This window comes from Polypterus senegalus, chromosome 2 (genome assembly GCF_016835505.1).
Source record: "Polypterus senegalus isolate Bchr_013 chromosome 2, ASM1683550v1, whole genome shotgun sequence".
In the NCBI taxonomy this organism is placed as follows: Eukaryota; Metazoa; Chordata; class Cladistia; order Polypteriformes; family Polypteridae; genus Polypterus; species Polypterus senegalus.
Genome location: NC_053155.1, coordinates 65,277,949 through 65,300,770, shown reverse-complemented (window position 1 = coordinate 65,300,770; position 22,822 = coordinate 65,277,949). Strand labels below are relative to the sequence as shown.

Here is a 22,822-nt window from a genome sequence, read left to right as displayed (position 1 = left end):
TACTCATCTTGGCTTTGCTTGCTGTGCATTTTTTTATATAAAATAAAGTATTTTTTTCAATTCTAGATTAATAAAGTTACAAATTGAAGTGTATTTTCAAAAATATCATATTGGAAGGAATAATTTATGATCCTAGATTTAAAAAGTCTTCAGCTCTCCTAAACGGTCCAAGTCTCTCAATGAATTTCGCAAAGAGCATTTATGCCACAACAAGCAAAGTAATTATTCAAATGTAAATAAAGACAAATAAATAATTGTACAAACCTTCATCTGCGGTGGGTTGGCGCCCTGCCCGGGATTTGTTCCTGCATTGCACCCTGTGTTGGCAGGGATTGGCTCCAGCAGACCCCCGTGACCTTGTGATAGGATATAGCGGGTTGGATAATGACTGACTGACTGACAAACCTTCATTCTTTTCTTAGACACCACAATCTTCACACTAACACTTGCTCCATTTTAGAAATATTTCGTTTTTTTAATAGTAATAATAATAATAATAATAATAATGCATTTTATTTATATAGCGTCTTTCCCATGCTCAAGGCGCTTCACAGAGTCTTAGAAAAAACAGCTGGCTATATGTAACATTGGATACAAATGTTTTCCTGAATAGAACAATGAAACACAACAAAGCATTAAATAAAATAAAGAACAATAAACCTGAGTAAAATACTAAATTCAATACTAAAAGAGAAACCTAACAAATAACTTAATTTGTGATTTAACAGACACACAAATTATCCTGAGCACCTGTACAGAGAGTTAAACTGAAGTAAAGGGCAGAATGTTAAGTTAAGTTAAAAGCCTTCCTAAACAGATGAGTTTTAAGTTGTTTTTTAAAAGAATGAATGGAGTCAGCTGATCTAATTAATTTTGGGATGTCATTCCAAAATCTGGGTGCTATGGAGCTGATGGCCCTGCTGTCACCCATAGAGCGCAGGTCAGTGTGGGGCACAACAAGATTAGCAGAATCACACGACCTTAGTAGGCGAACAGCAGCAGAGTGATGGAGAAGGTCACTGATGTAGTCCGGTGTGAGGCCATTTAAAGCTTTGTAGGTTATTGATAGAATTTTATATTCTATCCTGTAAGACACAGGGAGCCAATGAAGGCGAAGCAGGATGGGTGTGATGTGCTCACTGTTGTTGGTTCGAGTAAGGATTCTTGCAGCAGAGTTTTGAATCAACTGGAGCTGTTATAGAAGATTAGAAGGGGCACCTGCCAGCAGCGAGTTACAATAATCGATGCGGGATGTAATAAAAGCATGGACAAGTTTCTCAGTATTAGAAAAGGAGAGGAAGGAGCAAACACGGGATAGGTTGCCAAAGTGGAAGTAAGAAAGTTTCTAAATGTGGTTTATGTGGGCGGAATAAGAAAGGGAGGAATCAAAAATGACACCAAGATTCCTTGCATCAGAAGAAGTAGTAGTATTGTCAGATGCATTCAGTGAAATGTCCAACCAATATGTAAGATGTCATCACTGTAATGTACTGAAAACCTGCTTCATTTGTTTGTGTTATTCTAAATTATAAATGTGTGTGCTTTGTGTTACAGCTATCCATACATTTATACTGTCCCCTGCAGTGAGGATCATAACTTAAATTAAGACATACAATTACATAGCTTTAAATTCTTCAGTTACATAGCCACCAATCTTCTAAGAGTAATAAGTAATGCTGCACTCCATGGCTCAGCATACAATAACAAGATGCACTTGGCATGAAGGAATTCTCCACCCTAAAATTATATTTTTGTGTGTTACTTTACTCATGTTTTTCATAGTGATGGGGAAGAAATTTGTAATGTTTTGTTTTAATGGAGAGTGGAGATAACAATGCTTCTGTTCATTCATTGGTCAAGAATCCTGTCTTCAATTCAAAAGCGCAATCCCATGTAAATGGGCTTCCTGTTTGTGGACTACTTTTATTTTCTGGAGGTGTTTATTTAACAATATTTTAGCAAAGTGAACATACAACTGTGTAACTTGACATGCAAATTATGCAAAGAGAATAATGTGTGATTTTTTTTTTTCATGGATGTTTTTCATATTGTTTGACGTTGTTCAGCATTGGTCATCATAGAAACGTTATCTACTTCCATCCATCCATTATCCAACCTGCTATATTACTTTCTCCATTAAAATATGAGATTAAAATTCTTTTTCAGCCATGACTACAAACCACATGAGATAATTAACATATTAAAAAATATAATGTTTGGGTGGAGCATCCTTTAAAAATACTACTGTAAATGGCACCTGTTTTAACTGTATTCCCTGAAAATTTTGATGTTGTACAGTACATGCCAATGTAAGAGATGCTCCAATGGCCTTGGGAATTAACCAAAGGCTGAAGACTCCTTATTTAAGAAATGCATTCTCCTTTTAAAATGGCTTGTGAGGCTGTTCATATCATGAATAGATAAATGTGATTGGCAATTGTTATGTCTTTCTCATTATCCTCCTTTTCTTGGTATCTTCAGTGTGCACTTGGCATCTTTGGACAGGCATAGGTTTAGTTTATACAAGCTGGGTATACAGTATATAAGAGTTTTGTTTTTCTTTCCTGTGTTGCAAATTGGATTTCGTTTAATGCACTTTATGTTAGTAATTAGAGTTATAAGATCCAAACTGAAAGATATGTTTATTACATACTAGTATTTGGCATGTATTTAGTGAAGAAGACAACTGAGGACCTGTGATGCATTTGTTTTTACAAACTACATATTCCAAGGTTCATATCCTCTTATTCAGCTGCCCATCTGGATCTTGCCATTCTTCCTCTCAGGACAGTAGTAGACACCATTGTGTGAAATCTTTAGTTTGATGGCAATCTGTCACATGGCATAGCCTTCATTCGGAAAGCAAAAAAATGGACTGACATATTTCTTGTGAAAGCGGTTTACTTTTGGCAATTTTTTCACCCAAAAACTGAACATTAGGAATTCCAGTACCATGCAACCCACTTGTACTTGTTTTATCGAAGAGAATAATGGGTTTCGGTGGTGCTAATGCAATTACAAAGGTTTTTCTAATAAAAACTTAGCATTAATATATGACTTGATTATTTATGACTATGATTTAGGATAAGCTAAGGGAGTTTACCATTAGCACACTGAAAGACTTGCTGCTGAAATGTGAAAAATAAATGAATAGCCATTATTAACACTAGTAATGCCTTGTCTATATTTTTAAATCAATTTAATGGTATCTTAGTAAAAAAAGGTACCAATTTCTATCTAAACAAAACTATTTTAAATGATTGCTACCCTTTGAACATTGGTGGAATTGTATGTATGCATATATGTATTAAATAAGGGTATCGTGGTCATATCCACCATCCGACTCGTGGATGATGTCTGTATGTGATTTGCATGTTCTTCCTGTGTCCATTTGAAGTTTTTGCTCGGTATTTTCATTACATGTCCGTGTCTAAGTAACTTGGCAAATGTAAACTGGCTTATTGTGAGCGTATTCTTGTCTGAGTCCTCTGATGGACTGGGGTCATCTGCCATTAGTTGCTATTCTGAATTGGACTAATCAGATCTGAGAATGTTATTTTACAGTTCCACACACACACTGTTATTTAAATCGAGACTGAGCCTACCCAGCAGCACTATGTACTATAGAATTTAGAGCTCTGCTTTATTCTTTCGAAACTTATTAGTATGCTTTTTTTTTTTTTATTGTTTAAATTTGTATTATAAAACTTCACTTCAAGTGAACCAGTTAGCATCTTTTCAGTCAGTGAGTTGAATTCTGAGACATTATAAATCACCTGTTACGACAGATTTGCCTTTTTTTATATATATGATTGCTATTAGCCGAATTTAAAGGTTCATCCTCGTTCTGAATATAGTGAGAAAGCCAGATATCTTTGTGTCCCACAAGGTTTGATACAAGATTCTCCATTAGCGTGTTGAATTAAGGGTCAGTTTAATGATAATTTATCATGGAGATGGTTACAGCTCAGCTTCTATAATTAACACCTACAGAAAGCGCACTTTAAACATTTGCAATATATTATTTCCTGCTGTTTTAGTGACCTCGGCCATGTTTTTTCTTTTGTAGAAGGACTCCATGAAAAATGACAGAAGAGGTTATTGTTATAGCCAAGTGGGATTATACAGCACAACAGGACCAAGAACTTGACATAAAGAAAAATGAACGACTCTGGCTCCTTGACGACTCAAAGACATGGTGGAGGGTAAGAAATGCCTCTAACAAGACCGGATATGTGCCATCTAACTATGTGGAAAGAAAGAACAGCCTGAAGAAAGGATCCCTTGTAAAAAATCTTAAAGACACATTAGGTAAGTGAAATATATTGTGAAGTGTATTAGCAAATATTTTGGCTTCTGTCTTTTGTTATGCTATTACTATAATCTAAATACATTTTTGTTCCTGTTTCAAACAGTAATTAACATTATCTTTGCATTACATACTTGTGTTTGTCATATATTTTATTATAAATAGTGTATTTTTTTAACGTCCTGAAAATAAAAATCAGTAGTATGTCTATGTTTAAAATTTAAACCAAACCTAAACTTGTTCCTGCTTTAGCCAATGCCGATGTGGTGGTTGCTGAAGATCTTGTTTTTTTCTTTATATTCCTTCTTCAGATATCTGCAAAACAACTCAAAGATGACAACATTTTTTTCATTTACACGATAAAGAAAAACATAATATAATTTATGAAGCATTTAAAGAGTTTCTCTTGCTTGGTGCTTGCACTCAATGGCACTTTTTATTACTCGTTTTTGCTGTGTGGCACCACCAATTAAAAGTTACTGAATGTGGGAGCAATAAAGTGCTGATGTTATTTTCAAGGTGGCAACATGTACTGTCATGCCAAGGGCTGCAGTAAGAGTTTAACATGTACTTAAAAAAAAAAAAAAGCCTGTCTATTTTGTATACATCTTCACTTGCTGGGCACAGAACACAGACCCAGTTGAACCGCCTTATCTTCCGAAGTAAAACCGCATTCTGTCTACTGACTGCAATACTGTGTAAACTAAATACACCATGAGCTCGTTTTAAGAGAAGATGAATCTATTGCCACTAGGAGTCTACAGAAGTAAGTTTAAACTTCTTTTTGATTACTATAGTTAGAGTGGTAAAGTGAAACTTTACTTTAGTTTCCATCTGAAAATGTTTGTCCAGTTAACAAAATTTGCCTGGTCTCAATTTCAGTTCCTCTATTAGACTTTTACAATACATTCTTACAATTACCTTGTGGAATTCGCCAAAATGTTAGGTGTTCCTAACACAATTTCAAAAACTTTCCAGCCTTATAAATAATGCATAAAATCCTGTGATGCTTGAAATAAAATGTGGATGAAATATGCAAGTTTTCCCTGCACCATAGTTAATTCTTTAAAAGGTTTGAGTGCACCAGTTTGCTGTGCCATGTAACGTGAGTGTCTAGTAATGCTGGATTTACTCATGTGAGGTTGAGTTGAGGGATAGGTTACGGGAATGAGCAGGATTGCATACAATCGCTTGAAGTGCTGTATCTGTGAAATGGTATTAAAATGCACCAGGTTGGTTTGCAGAAAAAGTGAGAATATGGCTGATGTGCTCTTTGAACAGTTTTGTAAGAATGATACTCATTTATCATGTTATGGAGAAAAATAACTTTCTTCTTAATTGTCCTGTAAATTTTAATAGTGTTTTGTTTAACTTTATTGTGTTATTTAAAGTGGTAAGCAATGCTTTCTCAGAGCTCCAGAGTCTTTCATTTGAATCTCAGCCCAAGCAGTGCCCATGTGGTTTCTCATGTACTTTCTTTGTCTGTATGTTTCTTTTCCTTCAGGCACTCAGGATTTACTCCCACATTCTAAAGATGTGCACATTGAGTTAATAGTAAATATTCTGAATTGACCTAAATATACCAGTGGGCGCGCTTGTTTTTGGCTAACTGTTACTGCTGGTCTTTGTGAATATGTTAGAATTGATGAGAATATAGACTGAATATTTTGTAAGGCAATGTGCAAATCTGATTGTGTCTGCTAAGAAAAACAGTTTGTTGAAAATGATCATTTCCAAAAAAACAAAACACAATACAAAGGTAAAGTAACATTTAGAAGTAAAAAAATGTAGATATTAAACTAACCTTCCTTTATGCAATCAAATTTTCCTTCAAGAAAAGCATAACAATGAAAATCGATAGTTCAATAATTAACAATCAATGTAACAAACCCCCCCGCCATCCCACCTAAAGTACTCTGTACATGAAAAAGAGTTTAATGCCTATACAGACCATAGCATGGCAAATACATAGGAAGCAACACTTTAGTTATGTCAATCTTCTATCACAAATTACAAACCACAACCAAAGACAATATGTCAAGCAGGGCAGTCAAAGTAAATGTGAAACGCTTGGGGGACGTTTTATGTAAAATATTCATCACAGATGCAATTTGGCACTTTCTTTGTCTCATCAGGTGTTTTTCATTATTTAGACAAGTGACAGCTTAGAAATGTAATAACAGTGAAAAAATATTCATTATTGCTTTTCTATTTGTTTGAAGTTGATGCCTTATCCTTATAATCAGAAATGTGTCAGATGATTGCACCTAATAAGAAAAACTCTTCACTCTATTCAAGTCACTTAAATGTTTTTAAGTTGTAGAAACAGATATTAAGTTATCAGCAGTCTCCACTGTAAGATTAGGAATACTAAGCTTTATGGTACATTCATCTAATTTAGCTCTGGGTGACTCATAGTTGATTCTCTGTCACAGTGTTTGACATCAGAGACGCGTAGGTTATATAAGATGGCAGCATGCTAAAGTCAGTGTCCAAAGCTTATGGATATTTGGAAAATACATTTTACTTTATGTATTGACTTTAGGTGAAGCAATCATCGGCCTTTGTTTTTTATTCTGAACTTGTCTTGGATTTTGGCATTTTCTCTTTCATCTTCTGGTACTTTTCCTTGCTTATTCATGGCCTGCTTGTTTCTCCATCTTGGTAGGACATGAAGGATGAAACATTCTTCAAAGTCTTGCATGCCATGAGTTTTTCATTATAAACATTACATTTTTTTTTTGCTTGCATAGCTTTTTTCCCCCATTATTTATACTTCACATAGAAATTAACCTTGGTGTAAGAGGACAGTAAAAAACCAAGTGTCCACGGCAGCTTGCAAAAATTGCAGCAGAATGCATTGAGCGATATCAGCTGAATCTTCTTCCTTCTTGAGTACATCAGCTTATAAATTTTAAATTCATTGTAAATTGACTTCTCAGCTGGCATTGGGGAAACTGGTCAAGGGGTGATTGATATATTAATGTCACCATTCTTGGCAAATTACATGTTCATAATGAGTCTTTTCTTTCCTATAAGACTGTGAAAATGAAACTGAACCCAGATGCTCGGCTTAAACATGGACTGAACAAAAAGTCTGCCTGTAGGAATCCATCTCAAAAACAGCCTGATGTCATCTTATTTTATATCTGCAATAATTCGGCTAAAATTCAAGGACCAAGATGTTTCAGAATCCTAAATTTCTCCTTCAGCACCATACTATAAAAACTAAATAAACGAATAAATATATTGATGATTGATGCTGCCATACCAACCAATAAGATATGCTCAATATGATGGGATGGCATTAAGCAGATCAACGGATGGATTCCTTCAGGCAAGTTTTTCGAAGGTGTTTGTATTTTCGAACTGTGATTATTTTCCTTGCAGGATTTTCAGCCTGTGAGTTAATTTATACATGAAAAGTCTTTAGTGCATTATAGATAAGATGTTAGGTAAGACATTTATTGGTTTTATTTGTTTATCATATCTGAAATCTGATTACAAGTAGATGATGATGAGCTGGATGAATGGTCATAGATGGCCTGAGAGCTGATCTGAGGCAAGATATTATTTATGAAGCGAGTGATGCTTTCAGTGTTGTGGCTGCTTCATTGTCTTGCTTTTGTGAGTTTGCCCTTTGACAGTGAAGTGTCCTCTCCAGGGATGGTGTCTGTCGATACTGCTGGAGGAGACATGAGCTACCTAAACGATATATGCAATCTTTTTTTTATACGTATATATATAATGGAATAAAAACAAACACGCACACACAAACAAGAAAATGGTAAAAAATAATAATAATAATAATGTATGAATACCGTAATCTATTCATAAGAAATCAGTATTTTAATTATGTCAAGCACAAGACATTTCATTCTAATTCAAGTACTAATTCAAGCAAGAATTAAACTTTATATTAAAATACAATGTCAAGAATTGATAGCTGAAATAATTAAAAGCCTGTTGAACATAATAAAGCTGTGGGATTAATAGCTAGTTTTGTACGTATAGTACTGCTACTCAGATGTAGTGTTTAATTACCATCAGTCTGGTGAGCTCGCAGGACACACGCTGTTTCCTTAGCAGACACAATCTCTGGTCTGCTGGTTAATGAGTTAATCTTAAAGTAGAAGGTGATAGGTTTAACTTAATAATAGGATTTTATAAAATATGGTTTATTTCTTTTTAATATATTTTTAGGGATATGATTATATGATTGAATAAACAGTGAGTTTTAGAGATATGCAATAGGAGAATCTTAGAAAAGGTCCTTGTGCTGCTTGTCTTGTGTTGAAGTACTGAGAGTTGTACAGCACATTTTAAATACTCATTCCTTGTACTTATTTTACTCTATATCTCCAATGACAAAGAGATACACTCAAAAATATAAAAATGCAAAATACAAATATTAGGAAATTAATTGACTTAGAGACAGTTACATTTCTTTAAGCTAGGCTTATCACACTTGCTCCTCTTTCAGTATCTTACATAACACCCAATATACTAATGTTGTTAAGAGTCTTAAGAAGTTCTCTAGCAAGCAGTTTAGATATCTTTTTGGTGCTGCTTCTCTTGTAACATTTTCAGTAACCAAAAAATGAAGAAGCAAATCCAAGAGGATGGTACAGTCAATATGGACGCAAATTGATAAATGCTGACAGTCATTACATATTTAATGGATGATTAACAATCGGTGCAGAATGCTGGAACAATTCAACAAACAAATTCATTGGTTTAGCAGGAAGGTGATTTCAGTCATTGGTGAATTAAGAGAACAATAAAAGTGCAAATAAATGTGTGGTACATCCATCAACAAAAATGAAGCCGAAATGGAACAACTGGAGGATTATATGAAGAAGTCTAACTTAAGAGTGCTGAACAACAACAACAACATTTATTTATATAGCACATTTTCATACAAACAGTAGCTCAAAGTGCTTTACATAATAAAGAATAGAAAAATAAAAGACACAGTAAGAAAATAAAATAAGTCAACATTAATTAACATAGAATAAGAGTAAGGTTCAATGGCCAGGGGGGACAGAAAAAACAAAAAAACTCCAGACGGCTGGAGAAAAAATAAAATCTGTAGGGATTCCAGACCATGAGACCGCCCAGTCCCCTCTGGGCATTCTACCTAACATAAATGAAAACAGTCCTCCTTGGATTTAGGGTTCTCACGGAAGGGCTTGATGAAGATGATGGTCACGTAGACTTCTTCCTTTTAATCCGTCCATCATTGTTGGAGCATCATGAAGCTTTGAGTAGGTGGAGGTGGCGCAGGCCACCACCACAAAGAAACCGGAAAAAGAAACAGAAAAGAGAGTAGGGGTCAGTACGGATTTTAGAGCCACCATGAGTAGTTATTATGAGGAAATTGAACATATAGAGTATCAGGATTAAGTTAAATTAAATTAAATTGAAGTTATAGAAAGGCCATGTTAAAGTAATGTGTTTTCAGCAGTGTTTTAAATTGCTCTACTGTATTAGCCTGGCGAATTCCTATTGGCAGGCTATTCCAGATTTTAGGTGCATAGCAGCAGAAGGCCGCCTCACCACTTCTTTTAAGCTTTGTTCTTGGAATTCTAAGGAGACACTCATTTGAGGATCTGAGGTTACAATTCATTGAATTTAAAACAAGAAAATCTGCTTTGCTCTTCATATTAGTGTTCATCCCTTAACGATGCAGATAGAGTTGTTTATTCCAAACTATCTGTGATGCAAATTTAACATGGGTTCAAACCAAACCTCAGTATTAACGCTTGCAGTGCACCATGCCTTGCAAATGTCTCTGTTATTTGCCATTTGATATGGGATTTGTAAAAAAGAAGTGTTAAGGTTTGTGATATGGCATCTGTTGGAATGAGAAATGTAATGCATTTTTATAACTAGAAGTGTTTTGATACGCCATCTTTGGGAATGACCTAGCATCTGGGAAGACAAACAGACTCTTATCCTTTGATTAAGGTGGGTTGGCTCTGTATCAGTGGGATTTGTGTGTGTGCGTGTGTGAGTAAAGCCAGCGATAGACCTGCTGCCTTACCCAGGATTGTTTCCTTCCTTACACCCAGTGTTGCTAGGGTGGGCTCTGGACCCCATGATCGTGAATTAGATTAAGCAGGTTTGAGAACATGATATTGTACTATGTTATGTTTTATCTCTGTTATTGCAGAAGGGCACCAAGGTGTCTCTTGTCCAAAGCAGCACTGAAGAAACAAAGCTCAAGATGAACAGAAGCTGAATTTGATTACTGCTATGAAAGAGCTCCAGCAGCTATTATATTTAAGTGTGTCTTTAACCTTAAAAAGACACTTCTGGTACAGCTTGATTGGAGGTTAATATCAGCATTATAATATAAAAAATGTATGCTTGACACCAAAACTTCTGGCAACATCTTTACATTTGTTTAAAGCGGATGCGATGTGAGCAAAGAGTTCTGATTTTGGTGATCTATTAACAACACCGAATTCTGTTGATGAACCTCCTCCTGTAGTGTTTGGGTTTTTTTTCTCTTTTATTTGTTGCTTTTTATAACATGCCTTAAGCAAAGACCTCTAAAAAGAAGGTTAAAAATAAGTGTAAAGAAGAAATAAAAAAGAAACAACTACGAGGGATATCCAGAAAAAAAGGTTACAACAGCTGTTAAAAATCGAAAAATGAATATATTTCAACCAAATTTACAGGGTATGTTCCAAAATATGTGTTTATTTCTCAACATAATTGCCGTCAACTTCGATGCACTTCTTCAGCCTGGGCACCAGCTTATTTATACCCTCGTCGAATACGCTCCGCCCCACCCCGAAAGCCACTTCTCCACGGTCTCCTTCACCTCCTCATCGTTGGAAAAACATTTCCCACCCAAGAATTCTTTGTTTGGTGAAAAGGTGAAAATCTGAGGGTGCAAGGTCCAGGGAATAGTGTGGGTGGGTAACAATATCCCTTCCAAAGGACACAAGCAGGTCCTGAGTCACACGAGTGGTATGGGGTCTGGCGTTGTCGTGAAGGAGGGACACACCACGAGTCAGCATTCCCCTCCTTTTGTCTTTAATCTTTTTTTTCAATTTTTTTAGGGTCTCACAATATGTTTCAGCATTGATGGTGGTCTCTTTGGCCATGAAATCCACCAACAAAACCCCTTTTCTGTCCCAAAAGACAGATGCCGTAATCTTCCGCTCTGAAAACTGAACTTTGAATTTTTTGGCTGATGGGGAATGGGTATGGCGCCATTGTTGGGACTGCCTTTTGGACTCAGGAGTATAGTGACATACCCAAGTTTCGTCTCCAGTCACAATAGAGTTAAGGAAAGCCTCACCCTCGATTTCATAACGCTGAAGAAATGTCACATGCAGCCAAAACACGATTTTGCCGATGTTCTGGAGTCAACCATTTTGGCACCCATCTTGCACTCAGCTCTTCCTGTAATCAAGTTTTTCTGAGACAGTTTCATCCATGAGACTTCGTGAGATGTGTGGGAACATTTCATGAAGGGTGTCAATCGTCACACGACGATCACTGCGAATTTTTTCATCAACTTGCTTCTGAAACGAGAGACAGCCTCCCACTACTTTCTTCGTCATGAATGTCAGTGCGACCTTCTTTGAACGACCTAACCCACTTGTAAACATGCTGACGTGACATTACCTTAGGTCCATAAGTTTCCACAAGCTGACGATGGATGTCAGCCGCGGATTTGCGACGCAAAGTGAGGAACTTGATGACCGAACGAATCTTGCATCGGCGGTAGGTGGAGCAAACAGCCTCAGCAGAGGTTGACGAACTCACTTGCTGTGATGACATTTCACAACTGACTGACGCGGTCCTGGGCTTATTTTAGGACCCTCCCTACACGCAGGTATACCAACCTTCGAAAAAAAAAATTCCCTGCACCCTCCAGGGCACTTGTAACCTTTTTTTCTGGATATCCCTCGTATAAATGACTCCTTTTGTTTATAGTGAAGCATTATTATTAAATAAAAAAAAAAAATTCTGGAATCGTTGCATAACACTCAGTGACAAAAAAGTAGTTTTCCTTAGAAGCAATGGTCACAGTATAATTAAGACCATGTAACAAATTATTGGAGAGAAATTGTCATTTGGTCTAAAATGCATTCGACTCTCAGCTAAACCTGTTTGGCCGGTGGTATAAGATGCTGTGTGTCATGACGTGATAATAAACTGGTGTCCTATGACCTAGAAAGTACAGCTGCTCTGGCTGGGAGGCAGATGTTGATAGAAGGTGTGAAGTGTGACTGTGCTCCCATCAAGCCCAAGAAATGGCCATCATGTTCAGTACACTAAGGCTTTGTCATTTCGTTTTGTAGGTATTCAAAACATCTCAAAAGGTAAAAAAAAAAAAAAATAGGTGGGAGGATCTCCTCCTTGTATTGTTGCACTTTCAGGCTGCTGCTACCAAGCCACTTTGACAAGCAGCTATTGAGAGCAACAGTGTCTCACAGCGTGGCAACAATTGTACTGGCGGTGTGGTGTCTGAGACTGTACAGTGGCTTGGGTTGTTTCATTGTGTGTACAAAAGCAGAGCAGACTTCTTTACATCTTGACCATGACATCAGAGAGAGTGGTACAGTTTTGGTAGGACTCCAGTGTTTATTTCATTTATTTAGAATTGTTTTTATTCAAATTTTTATGGTTGAATTATTTTAAACATGTTTGGTATGGGCAGCACATCCCCCCTTTTTTTTCCAACATCGATCCTAACATGTTGCATGCTCGTCATGCAAGTTAGAATTTCACTCTGTTCTGTATGTGTGACAATAAAGTTGAGCTTAAACATGAACGAGGTGGTCCCTCATGGTGAAATTTTTGACCCACCACTAAAGATGACTTTGCCTTTGTCCAAACTACTTAGTCCAACTCTGCAGTACTTCTGATGTAATTGGTTATGGTGAATGGTTAGGGGCAAGCTGACATGGCCACCACATGAGTAGATTTCTTCACTGATGGCCAGTAAAGGATGCCACATCCCTTTAAACAGTGACACAGGGATTGCCATCGTCATTAACCTTATGTGCTCCGGTACAGTTTTTGATGTCTTTGAACTTAATGTTCTGTTTACAGAGGCTTGAGAATTTAGCTGGCCTGTCATGCATGCTGTCTTCTTCTTTGGTTTATTTATCAGATCTGTCCCAAAATATTGCTGAAATCTGTCATTTCTGTCTGCAGGTAGAAATGCTGTCCTTTGGGGTTCAATGCTGGGACATTTTTTAATTTCTTTATATTTGTTGGCATTAGAAGATATTATTTGGAAATACAGTATTAGCATCCATTTTCATGCTAATGATACTTTATCTTTATTTATCAACCATATAAACGTCCAGTTATATCACTCATAACATGCTTTAGTAAAGTAAAACAGTATGTGAATTGCTATTATTTGTTTAAAATTCAGAAAAGGCAAAAAATCTTTTAGTGGGTGATATCTGTATGTATAGTAGGGCAGTATTGAGTATTCTTATCAAAAAAAGAGTGAATTTTAGTTTGACTGGAACCATCTGAAATTAAAATTATGTTTTTAATGTCAATTTCACATTTCTGTATTTTTCTAAATTCTGCTTACTCTAAGTTAGGAAATGTATCACATTTTTTGTTTAAGCTGCAGGATTTAGGAAAGCTCATTCATTCATTTGTTTCGAGCAAAACCGACCGCTGCACTACTTTACATCAGGCTGTTCAAACTGCTCACTTACAATTAATTCAAAACATGACAGCAAGGACTGAAACTAGAATTAAGAAGTCCAACTATATCTCCACTTCTTAAATCAATCACTGGCCTCCAGTTAATGTTAGAGCTGATTTTACACATCCCCTTTCTGACACAAAAGCCATAAATGGTTCAACCTTTCCATACTTTATAGAACTTACAGTTATGTGCATTGCAGGGTATACATTGTGACTTAAAGATAGAGATGCATTTAAAATTCCAAGGGTAATTGAAATCCCCCTTTTTTCCAACATCCAACTGTAGCAACACTCCAGTGGTCTATTGACCATAATGGGTAGCAGGGATCTGTAAAGACCCTCCTGGCTGCTACTCATCAGGCTCAGGAATTCCTAAACTCCTTTCCCCTATAGTCGTCCTCCTCCTCCTGTGCTGGGCTGACTGTCTCCTGGTGTCCTGGAATTATTTTTTGTCTCTTAACGTTGATGCCACCCTGCTAATAACACTCTATCCATCCATCCATCCATTATCCAACCCGCTATATCCTAACTACAGGGTCATGGGGGTGTGCTGGAGCCATTCCCAGCCAACACAGGGCGCAAGGCAGGAAACAAACCCCGGGCAGAGTGCTAGCCCACCGCAGGGCACACAAACATACACCAAGCACACACTAGGGACAATTTAGAATCGCCAATACACCTAACCTAACCTGAATGTCTTTGGACTGTGGGCGGAAACTGGAGCCCCCCGGAGGAGACCCACGCAGACACGGGGAGAACATGCAAACTCGACGCAGGGAGAACCCGGGAAGTGAATCCGAGTCTCGTAACTGCGAGGCAGCAGCGCTACCCACTACGCCACTGTGCCGCCCTAATAACATTCCCACTTTGCATTACCTGTTAGTCTTAGCCCCAGGACATTAAATCACAATAATTTATGTTCAGGGTGGTCTGTTAAATTTTTTGATGGCTGCAAGACAAGAGTTAAAAATCTGAAATATTTTTCACCAACATATTCTAGTTTTGGGCAATTTCCAGAAAGATTTAAAGTACATTTACATACATAATAATCAACATGTTCCTGAAATAGGCCTGGCTCAAAATCTCTGTTTAAAAAAATGTTGAGATCCATTAAATTGAATGTTAATGTAGAACATTCCCGCTTTCTGGCGCTAGGCATAATACGTTACATGGTAAAATTTAAATTATGCTAATCGCATTACAACAAAGCCAAACTGGAAACCTGTTGAATGACACTTCAGTGCACTGTTAAATTGCCTTGGCTGCCACTTCTTCCATGTACTCGCAGGATTTGAAATGCAGTGCAACTGTCGGTGCAGCTTTTTTTGACTAAAGTTTATTATTCTTTCCTTTTAAAATAAACCAAGGTCATGCCAAGGACTATTTAATCCATAAAAGAAATTAGTTCAATCATCTTACCGCCTGAAAATTTATTCTGTAACATTTAATTGACCAAAAGGATGATGCATACTGCAATCAAAAGTGTGTCCTTTAAAAGCTTTTCTAATCTTGAATATAGCTACTGTTAAATACAAAAAAATGAGGGGGAGGCAAGTTTCAAATAATAAATCTGCTATTCCTACATACTGAAGCAGATTTTTTGAATGGAAATAGACTCCCGCTGCACATCAACGGGAAACAAAGCCTACTTTCACAGAGAAAAATAATTAGCTAATAGCCTCTCAAGCTTCCTCAGCTGAAAAACTTAATAGTCACGAACAACCCACCTACCGCAGCATGGAGGTGTTTTATTTCTTATTTCAAAGTACACTTCCCAGGTGGGTGACCTGTATACCCCAAATACTGACAGCCTAAAACATTACTGGTTAGAAATTTGAAAAGCCCTTTTGCTTTAGTGATACATGTTTTGAAAGATTTATTACTAAAGCAGTTCTGCCATTCAGCCTTGAAGAGTTACAGTACATATGGATCCTCTTACTGTTCCAACAGCTCATTCATGGAACAGAAAGACAGGAAAACCTGCTTGACTTAATGTAATGAACCTGCTGAATGTTAAATGCCACTACAGTGTCACTGACTTGACCAGCAAGCAAGCAAAGACGTGAGAGATGAATAAAACAGGCCTACGGTGAAAACTAGGATGGTGTAAAAATGGTGCCTTTCTTACAAATTAATAAACAAGCTGCATGGAGCTCTGTGATGAAAGACAACATGCATAATGCTATAAGAAAGGAGGAAATGAGGGTAATCTTTAAGACTGCACAGATGATATATTAAAATACAATTGAAAACAAACTCCTTCTCATCAGCTGACTTACTTAACGTGGTTAGTATGGTGTCTGAAACTGTTACAGCTGCTTTCTGTATGTTCATGTTTAATCCTAATTCAAGTCGGTTGGGTTTGGGTCAAATGCATAAACTTTAGTTTTATGCAGTTATCTCATGTATGTTTGTCAAATGTTTTAAAAGTGCCTTTACGTTATAAGTAAGCATCCATCTGGAGCCAGTCCCTACCAACACAGGGTCCAAGGCAGGAAACAAACCCCGGGCAGGGTGCCAGCTTACTGCAGGGCACACACACACACGCACAGACTAGGGACAATTTAGAATGGCCAATGCACCTAACCTGCATGACTTTGGACTGTGGGAGGAAACCGGAGCACCCGGAGGAAACCCACACAGACACGGGGAGAACATGCAAACTCCACACAGAGAGGACCCAGGAAGCGAACCCGGGTCTCCTAACTGCGAGGCAGCAGTGCTACCCACTGTGCTGCCCATAAGTAAGCATCTACTACTTATTGCTTATTTGATTTTCCAATTCTCGGTCACAGAGCTAAAACATTTCCCAGGAGCATTGGTTTCAAAGTAGGTTACAACTAAAGCGGGTGCCACATTGCGTGAGTTGATGCAAGTAGTCATTGGGTATGTCATATTTGTTGACCGTAGTTGCTCATCTCGTCCCCAGAGCGTGTTGGTTTAAATGACTGAAAATCACTGCCCCTGTCATATTTACTGCTCAACACTTTTTCTCACAGCCAGTAGTACGCTGCCTGAAGAGGACGGCCGTGTATGAAGGGTTGTCATCAATGACAAGTTCAGCTGCAATCTCTTCCCTTTTTTTTTCTTTTTTCCATTCTGTTGTAGTACAAAAACAAGAAACCTCAGACAGACAAGCTTCTCTTCTGTTTATGACATCTGATACCGCCCACGTTCCTTATTCATCATCGCTGCATTGTATGTATTTTACTTCTGGGTGACCATTCATTGGTTGTTGGCTCTCATGTACACAAGCCCACCCCTACAACTAAAGAGAAAATCAAACCAGTCTGATTTTATTGGAATGAGTCGCAGTCATGTCATTGGACATGTTACATTATGCAACTAGTTTCATGGGAATGCTCCGCCAACTACCTCTGACTTGCTAATCTCTATATATGTATAAAATCCAACGTCTGTCTGTCTGTCCGCTGTCTGTACTTAACGGATTTAGATTGGGATTTTTTTCTATAATTTGTTTGAACATTCCCGTTGATTTTGTGACTTCTTTCATTGTGCTAAGTATCATAGTTCGCTTGCAGGAGCGATTTATTTTATTTGTGCTAATCTGAGACAGAGGCTGCGGGCCAAGTGGAGGGGGAAGCGTGACGTCGGGAGCCAGGCAGGCCCTCCACACTCACGTGCCAGCCTCCGTTCAAGTCAGTCTACCTCTCCTGACGTGTTGGAGGGTACCTTGCCTCCGCTTAGCTAGCAATACCTGTTTCTTTATTGATTTTTAAAGTTTGTCCTGTTTCACTATTATGCAGGCAGAGCCGCGGGGAACAGCTAGTATTATGTAAATGAATGTTACCAGTAAAAATAGCTGGTAAAGAAGTCTAACACCACATACTCTTTCACTTTATGATAAATCAGAGTTGCCAGTTAAGCCAACAGCAATTGTGACAAAACCACCATTTGATTCATGGTCACATTTATACCAAAACAATGTTTATTTGTATGTGTAAGTTGTAAATAAACTTGATGGCAACACTTTGAACATCTGAACAAATGCAGCATACAGTATGTGCTCCAGTTAACTAGTGTATTTAGATCAAGTATTAAACCTAAAAAGATAATAATCATTAAAAAGTTTAGAATGCATACTGTTCTGACATCACAGCTCATTTCTGACTTACTTTCTAAAAGCCACCATGGCCTTGGGAATTTGATATCAGATAAAATGCTAGTTAAAATGTAATCTATAGGAAGAAAATGTGCAGCCAGATGTTTCTAAATACCACAATCAACATGAAATTTTAAAAGCATAGATAACTGGGCCTCTACAGTTAAATCTTAGCTGTTAACGTGTTGTGATATATGGCCGGCCATTCATCCCAGCCAATACCCCCAGGTCGCCAGATGGAGCCCTCCCTGCAGCATGGAGGTGCCCTCATGCCAGCAGGGAATCCTGGACAATGGAGTTTTTATCCACAGCCCTGCTGGATACCATGGGGGCCACTAGAGGATGCCGCAGGGAGGAACAAGGATTACTTTCCTTACAGCCCGGAAGTACGTCCCAGTCACGTGGATAGAAGAAATGACGTACTTCCAGGTTGATGAAAAGGAGTTTTTATCTGACCCGGAAGTGTTACTAGTCACATGGACAGAGACAGAGAGAGAAACACTTCCGGGTCAAGGACTATAAAAGACTATGGGAGATCCCAGACTGGCAAGCTGAGTCGGGTGGCAGGGGACAATGCATCTGGGTGAGTGGAAGATTGATTATTGTTATTGAGAATTGTGTATTGATTTATAGTGGAGTGGAGGGTGCTTTGTGCACACTATTGTGCAATAAATTTAATATTTGAACTTTTACCTGGTGTCTGGCGTCTGATCTGAGGGTTCAAGGGGACGACAGCACCCCCTATTTGTCACAGTGTATATTAAATATTGAAACAATGTGCAGTGCACAAAGACGATACTATTAAGTAGATATTTGTATGCTTTATATAGACCATCAGTTCACTTTCAAACCTTACTTTTTCTAATTCAAATTTTTTCATTAGTGAAAACTAGAAGGGCAGGGCCTGCCCCAGCAGCAGTGGGTGAGAGGCCAACCCATGCAGGACATGTTTATAATCTTTAGCTAAACTGACATGTGCATCTTTGGACTGTGGGAGGAAACCTGGAGGAAAACACACTTTAACATACAGTAGCAGGAAAACAAACCCTTCACTCCTAACCTTTTAATGAAAGGTAAAGTAAAACAAAGAGAAAAAAGTAAACAGAAAATCAGACAAGGGGCGGAGTGGTGGCTCTGAGGCTAAGGATCTGTGCTGGTATCCAGAAGGTTGCCGGTTCGAATCCCTGTCACTGCCAAAAAGAGATCCTACTCTTCTGGGCCCTTGAGTAAGGCCCTGTAGAATGGCTGACCCTGCACTCTGACCCCAAGGGGTATGCGAAAACTAACAAATTCCTAATACAAGAAATTCTATAAGCCAAAATAAAGAACAAAAACAAAAGAAGCTGAAACTCTTAACACCGAGGGAAAGACAATCTCTTGATATTTCTGGAGTATGAAGGAGAAATGATCGTAACACTGTATTTTAGATTTTTTTTTCCCTAAACTAGAGGTTGTTTTTATGTTGACAGTAAAATGAGATTCTTTTCTTGAATGCACAATTTTTTATCTTTTTGATAGCTGAGTGACGGAAACTTGTGAGCTCTTTGTGTTACCTCTGTGTAATCATGGCTCATTACAACTGTCAATCCCAGCTCAGGTCATGGTAGGGTTAGAATACTTAGCTTACTGAAACACTGCACAGATTTCAGAAATCTGCAGAAGTCTTGAGCATTTTTAACTTTAAGATTGATTTTATATAGTCACTTTCAAGTTGATACAGATTTTGAGATTAACACTACTTATAGTGAAGTATATTAAATGCAGATCCACAGACAGTAAAGGGTCACCTTATTCTATAGAATTATCGGTTTGCCACTTTTGTTTTGTGCTTTAAAAGTCAAACAAAATGCATTTTTGTGAAATTGGGGAGTTGTGAATATAATCCACATGGATTCAAGAGTGCACAGTAATTATGTGCAGTTACCCAATCATATTTACATTCACAGTTATCAGCCTTTCTTGTTGCTCTGAAAGACTTGTGTCATCACTTATTGCCTTAGCTAGTGTGTACTGGTAAAATCTGCTGTGGTAATCAGAGGAAGTCCCGTCAGCACTCCATTCTTGGATGAACATTGCAGTCTTACTCTGATAATGTTGAATTCTCAATTAGAATCTTATCACCTAGAATATGACTATTTTAATGGAATACTCCACCCACAAATGATAATTTTTTTTTGTATCTGTTACTTACCACAGTTTGTAGTGAAGGCCAAAAAGTATTTTTATTCTTGAAGAAGTTGACGTGAGTTAAGGGGATGCACAGTTTTTGACACAATAGATTTTGATGGGGCCCGGGCTGGAGGGGTGTCAACATTGTACAGCAGCAAACAATATGAAAATATCCATGGGGAAAAAGATCTCAAATTGTTGGTGCTGCATAATCCTAATGTCAGTTTTCCAGTCGCATGCTCACAACATCAAAAACGTATTTTATGCTAAAATATTGTTAAATAAAAAACTCCTCAGTCACTCTCCTACACCTCTTCCCACATATTAACAAATCCACATGCAAGTGAAAACTGACACCAAGCCTATTGAATTGAAACTCTAACATGTGACGCTAAATCACAATCTCTGCTGTCCTGAATCCTGTACAGTGCAGACTGATGGCAGGAGAACCTTTCACTGTCTCTTCCTTCTCACATACTCCTCCTTTGTAACTACCTGACATGATCTCCATTTCAGAGGAGAACATCAGTGCAGTGACCAACTGAGATATACTTGAAAGATTTTAAGTTCTCACAGGTCATCAGAAAGACGTTAATTTTTACAGCATTCTCATTCACAGTCTGTGCATATGACACAGTGCAGATTTAATTTGCAGTCTGAGCTGTGAGCAGAGTGCACTGGGGAAAGAAAGTGTCTTAATTGATAACTTTTTAAAGCGGACATTTTTATTTCAAATAATTAACTTATTTATTATAAACAATTCAGTCAAGTTCACATTTTTGTACAATTTAGTACATTTCCACACTGATAAAATCCTTCACTGCATTTTAGTTGTACCAAGTAAATTTCAGAGATTTATTGTGACTGTAGTTCATAATTTACATAAAATTGCATTGTGAATTTGTAATACATGGCTCATCATCAGGCTCGACTGAAGTCAGGTATATTCAGTTGAAACCTCAATGTTATCCCTAACTCTGTTTTAATAAGGGATTTCCATTCCCCAAGGTGGTTCCAGCAGCCAATGATAATGTTTAACTTCTTTTTTGTGCAGTTTCTTGACGTTGTTAAGGGTGATCTCTATAAGTGGACTCGGACTTATGCATGTAAATGGAGGTTTTTAAGAAATCAGGTTTCTGTGTTAACTTGGTTACTCACCTTATATTTTGAATGTATACTGTATATAAATGTGCTCATTGTGAAATTAAAGACAACATTTCACTCATTGTTTGTGGTTCTGGACAGCAATAATGCAGAATATACTAATACTCAACATTTATGGCCAACAAACTGATATTTTTTTTTTGTTTTTTGGAATGCAGTAATTACTCCAGTCATCTACCCACAGTTAGAACAGCCAACTCTTTGGTATTAAACCTTTGTTATCAGACACTAATGTGCAAGTTGTCTTTAATTTAATAAACATATTTAGTTAAGACCTGCAGCATCTAATTATATACGATACATCCTCAGCAGCTTTCTTTCCATTAATTTTTATGAGATTATTAAACTTTATGGGTTAGGATTAGAGTATCTGATCTAATTTGAGTAAGATGCTGTATGGTGTTACTAATCTGTAATTTATTCATTGTATGGAAATCCTTAAAATCCATTAAACTTAAAAAAAAGTGAAGCTGAATCTGAAGAAAATATTTTTGTATGCATTCTAGTTTGAAGCATCAAATATTAGCACCTTTGAATTTGCTAGAGGTTTTTTTTATATCTGTCATTACAGAGGGATAATGAACACAAAGAGTCCCGTGCAGTCTGTTAATCGTCAAAATCGGTTACCTTCCGGCCTTCTTTTTTTGAGGTAGAAACTTACTGAGGTACAGTGGGAATCAAAAGGTTGTAAAAATTTGAACAGTAGAGGTTGTTAAATGAAATTCCGACTCAATGTGTAAAAAACTGTTTCTGTAACATTTATGAAGGACTGGCTTTTGAAACAAGAGGTAGTTGTGAAAATGTTAAATGAGCGAAGAAACAAGCGTGGAAAATTTGTGTAGAGCTTTGCAAATGGAAATATTACATATAACTTTTGGATGTTGAATTTGGAAAATTAACTTATTTAACCAGGTCGTGGTGATGATTTATGTAGATAGTGAAATGCATTGCAGTAATAATACAATCTGACTTCTATATTTTGTGTTTGTTTTGAGAATTTTTCAAGTATATAATAATACTGATCATTTAATAACGCTTGGTCAACTGCCCAGTATATTTTTAGTTATCAGCCCTGAAAAATCTGACAGTAAATCTCTTTTATAAAGATCCTGTACACTATCATCCAAATTTTAATTCATTTTAAAAACTACTATGACAGAAAGTCTGAGTGCACCATGATAGTATAATGTCTCACTATTATGAGAAAGCGATGAAATGTATATAAAAATGAAGATTAGGCCTATATCAGAAATACATTAGCATAATATATGATATTTATACTTTCTGCATATGGAAATTAAATAAGGTGTTTTGGTAATGGAAGTTTGATAAGCTTAAATTGTTATAGTAGAGTGGTT

The 22,822-nt window shown here is 37.2% G+C and overlaps 1 protein-coding gene across 8 annotated transcripts in view; it reads left to right on the top strand.

Annotated features, from left to right (window-relative positions):
* Positions 1-22,822, top strand: part of LOC120522987 (cytoplasmic protein NCK2) — a 396,008-nt gene that overhangs the window by 285,671 nt on the left and 87,515 nt on the right. For 7 of the 8 annotated variants that reach the window (XM_039743870.1, XM_039743868.1, XM_039743866.1 and 4 more), the window contains one exon: positions 4,070-4,311. In XM_039743870.1, coding sequence (XP_039599804.1) covers positions 4,086-4,311 — 226 coding nt within the window. In that variant the 5' untranslated portion in view covers positions 4,070-4,085. Of the gene's footprint in view, positions 1-4,069; positions 4,312-4,653; positions 5,076-22,822 lie in introns of those variants that run through there. The other variant, XM_039743872.1, reaches the window with a different exon arrangement.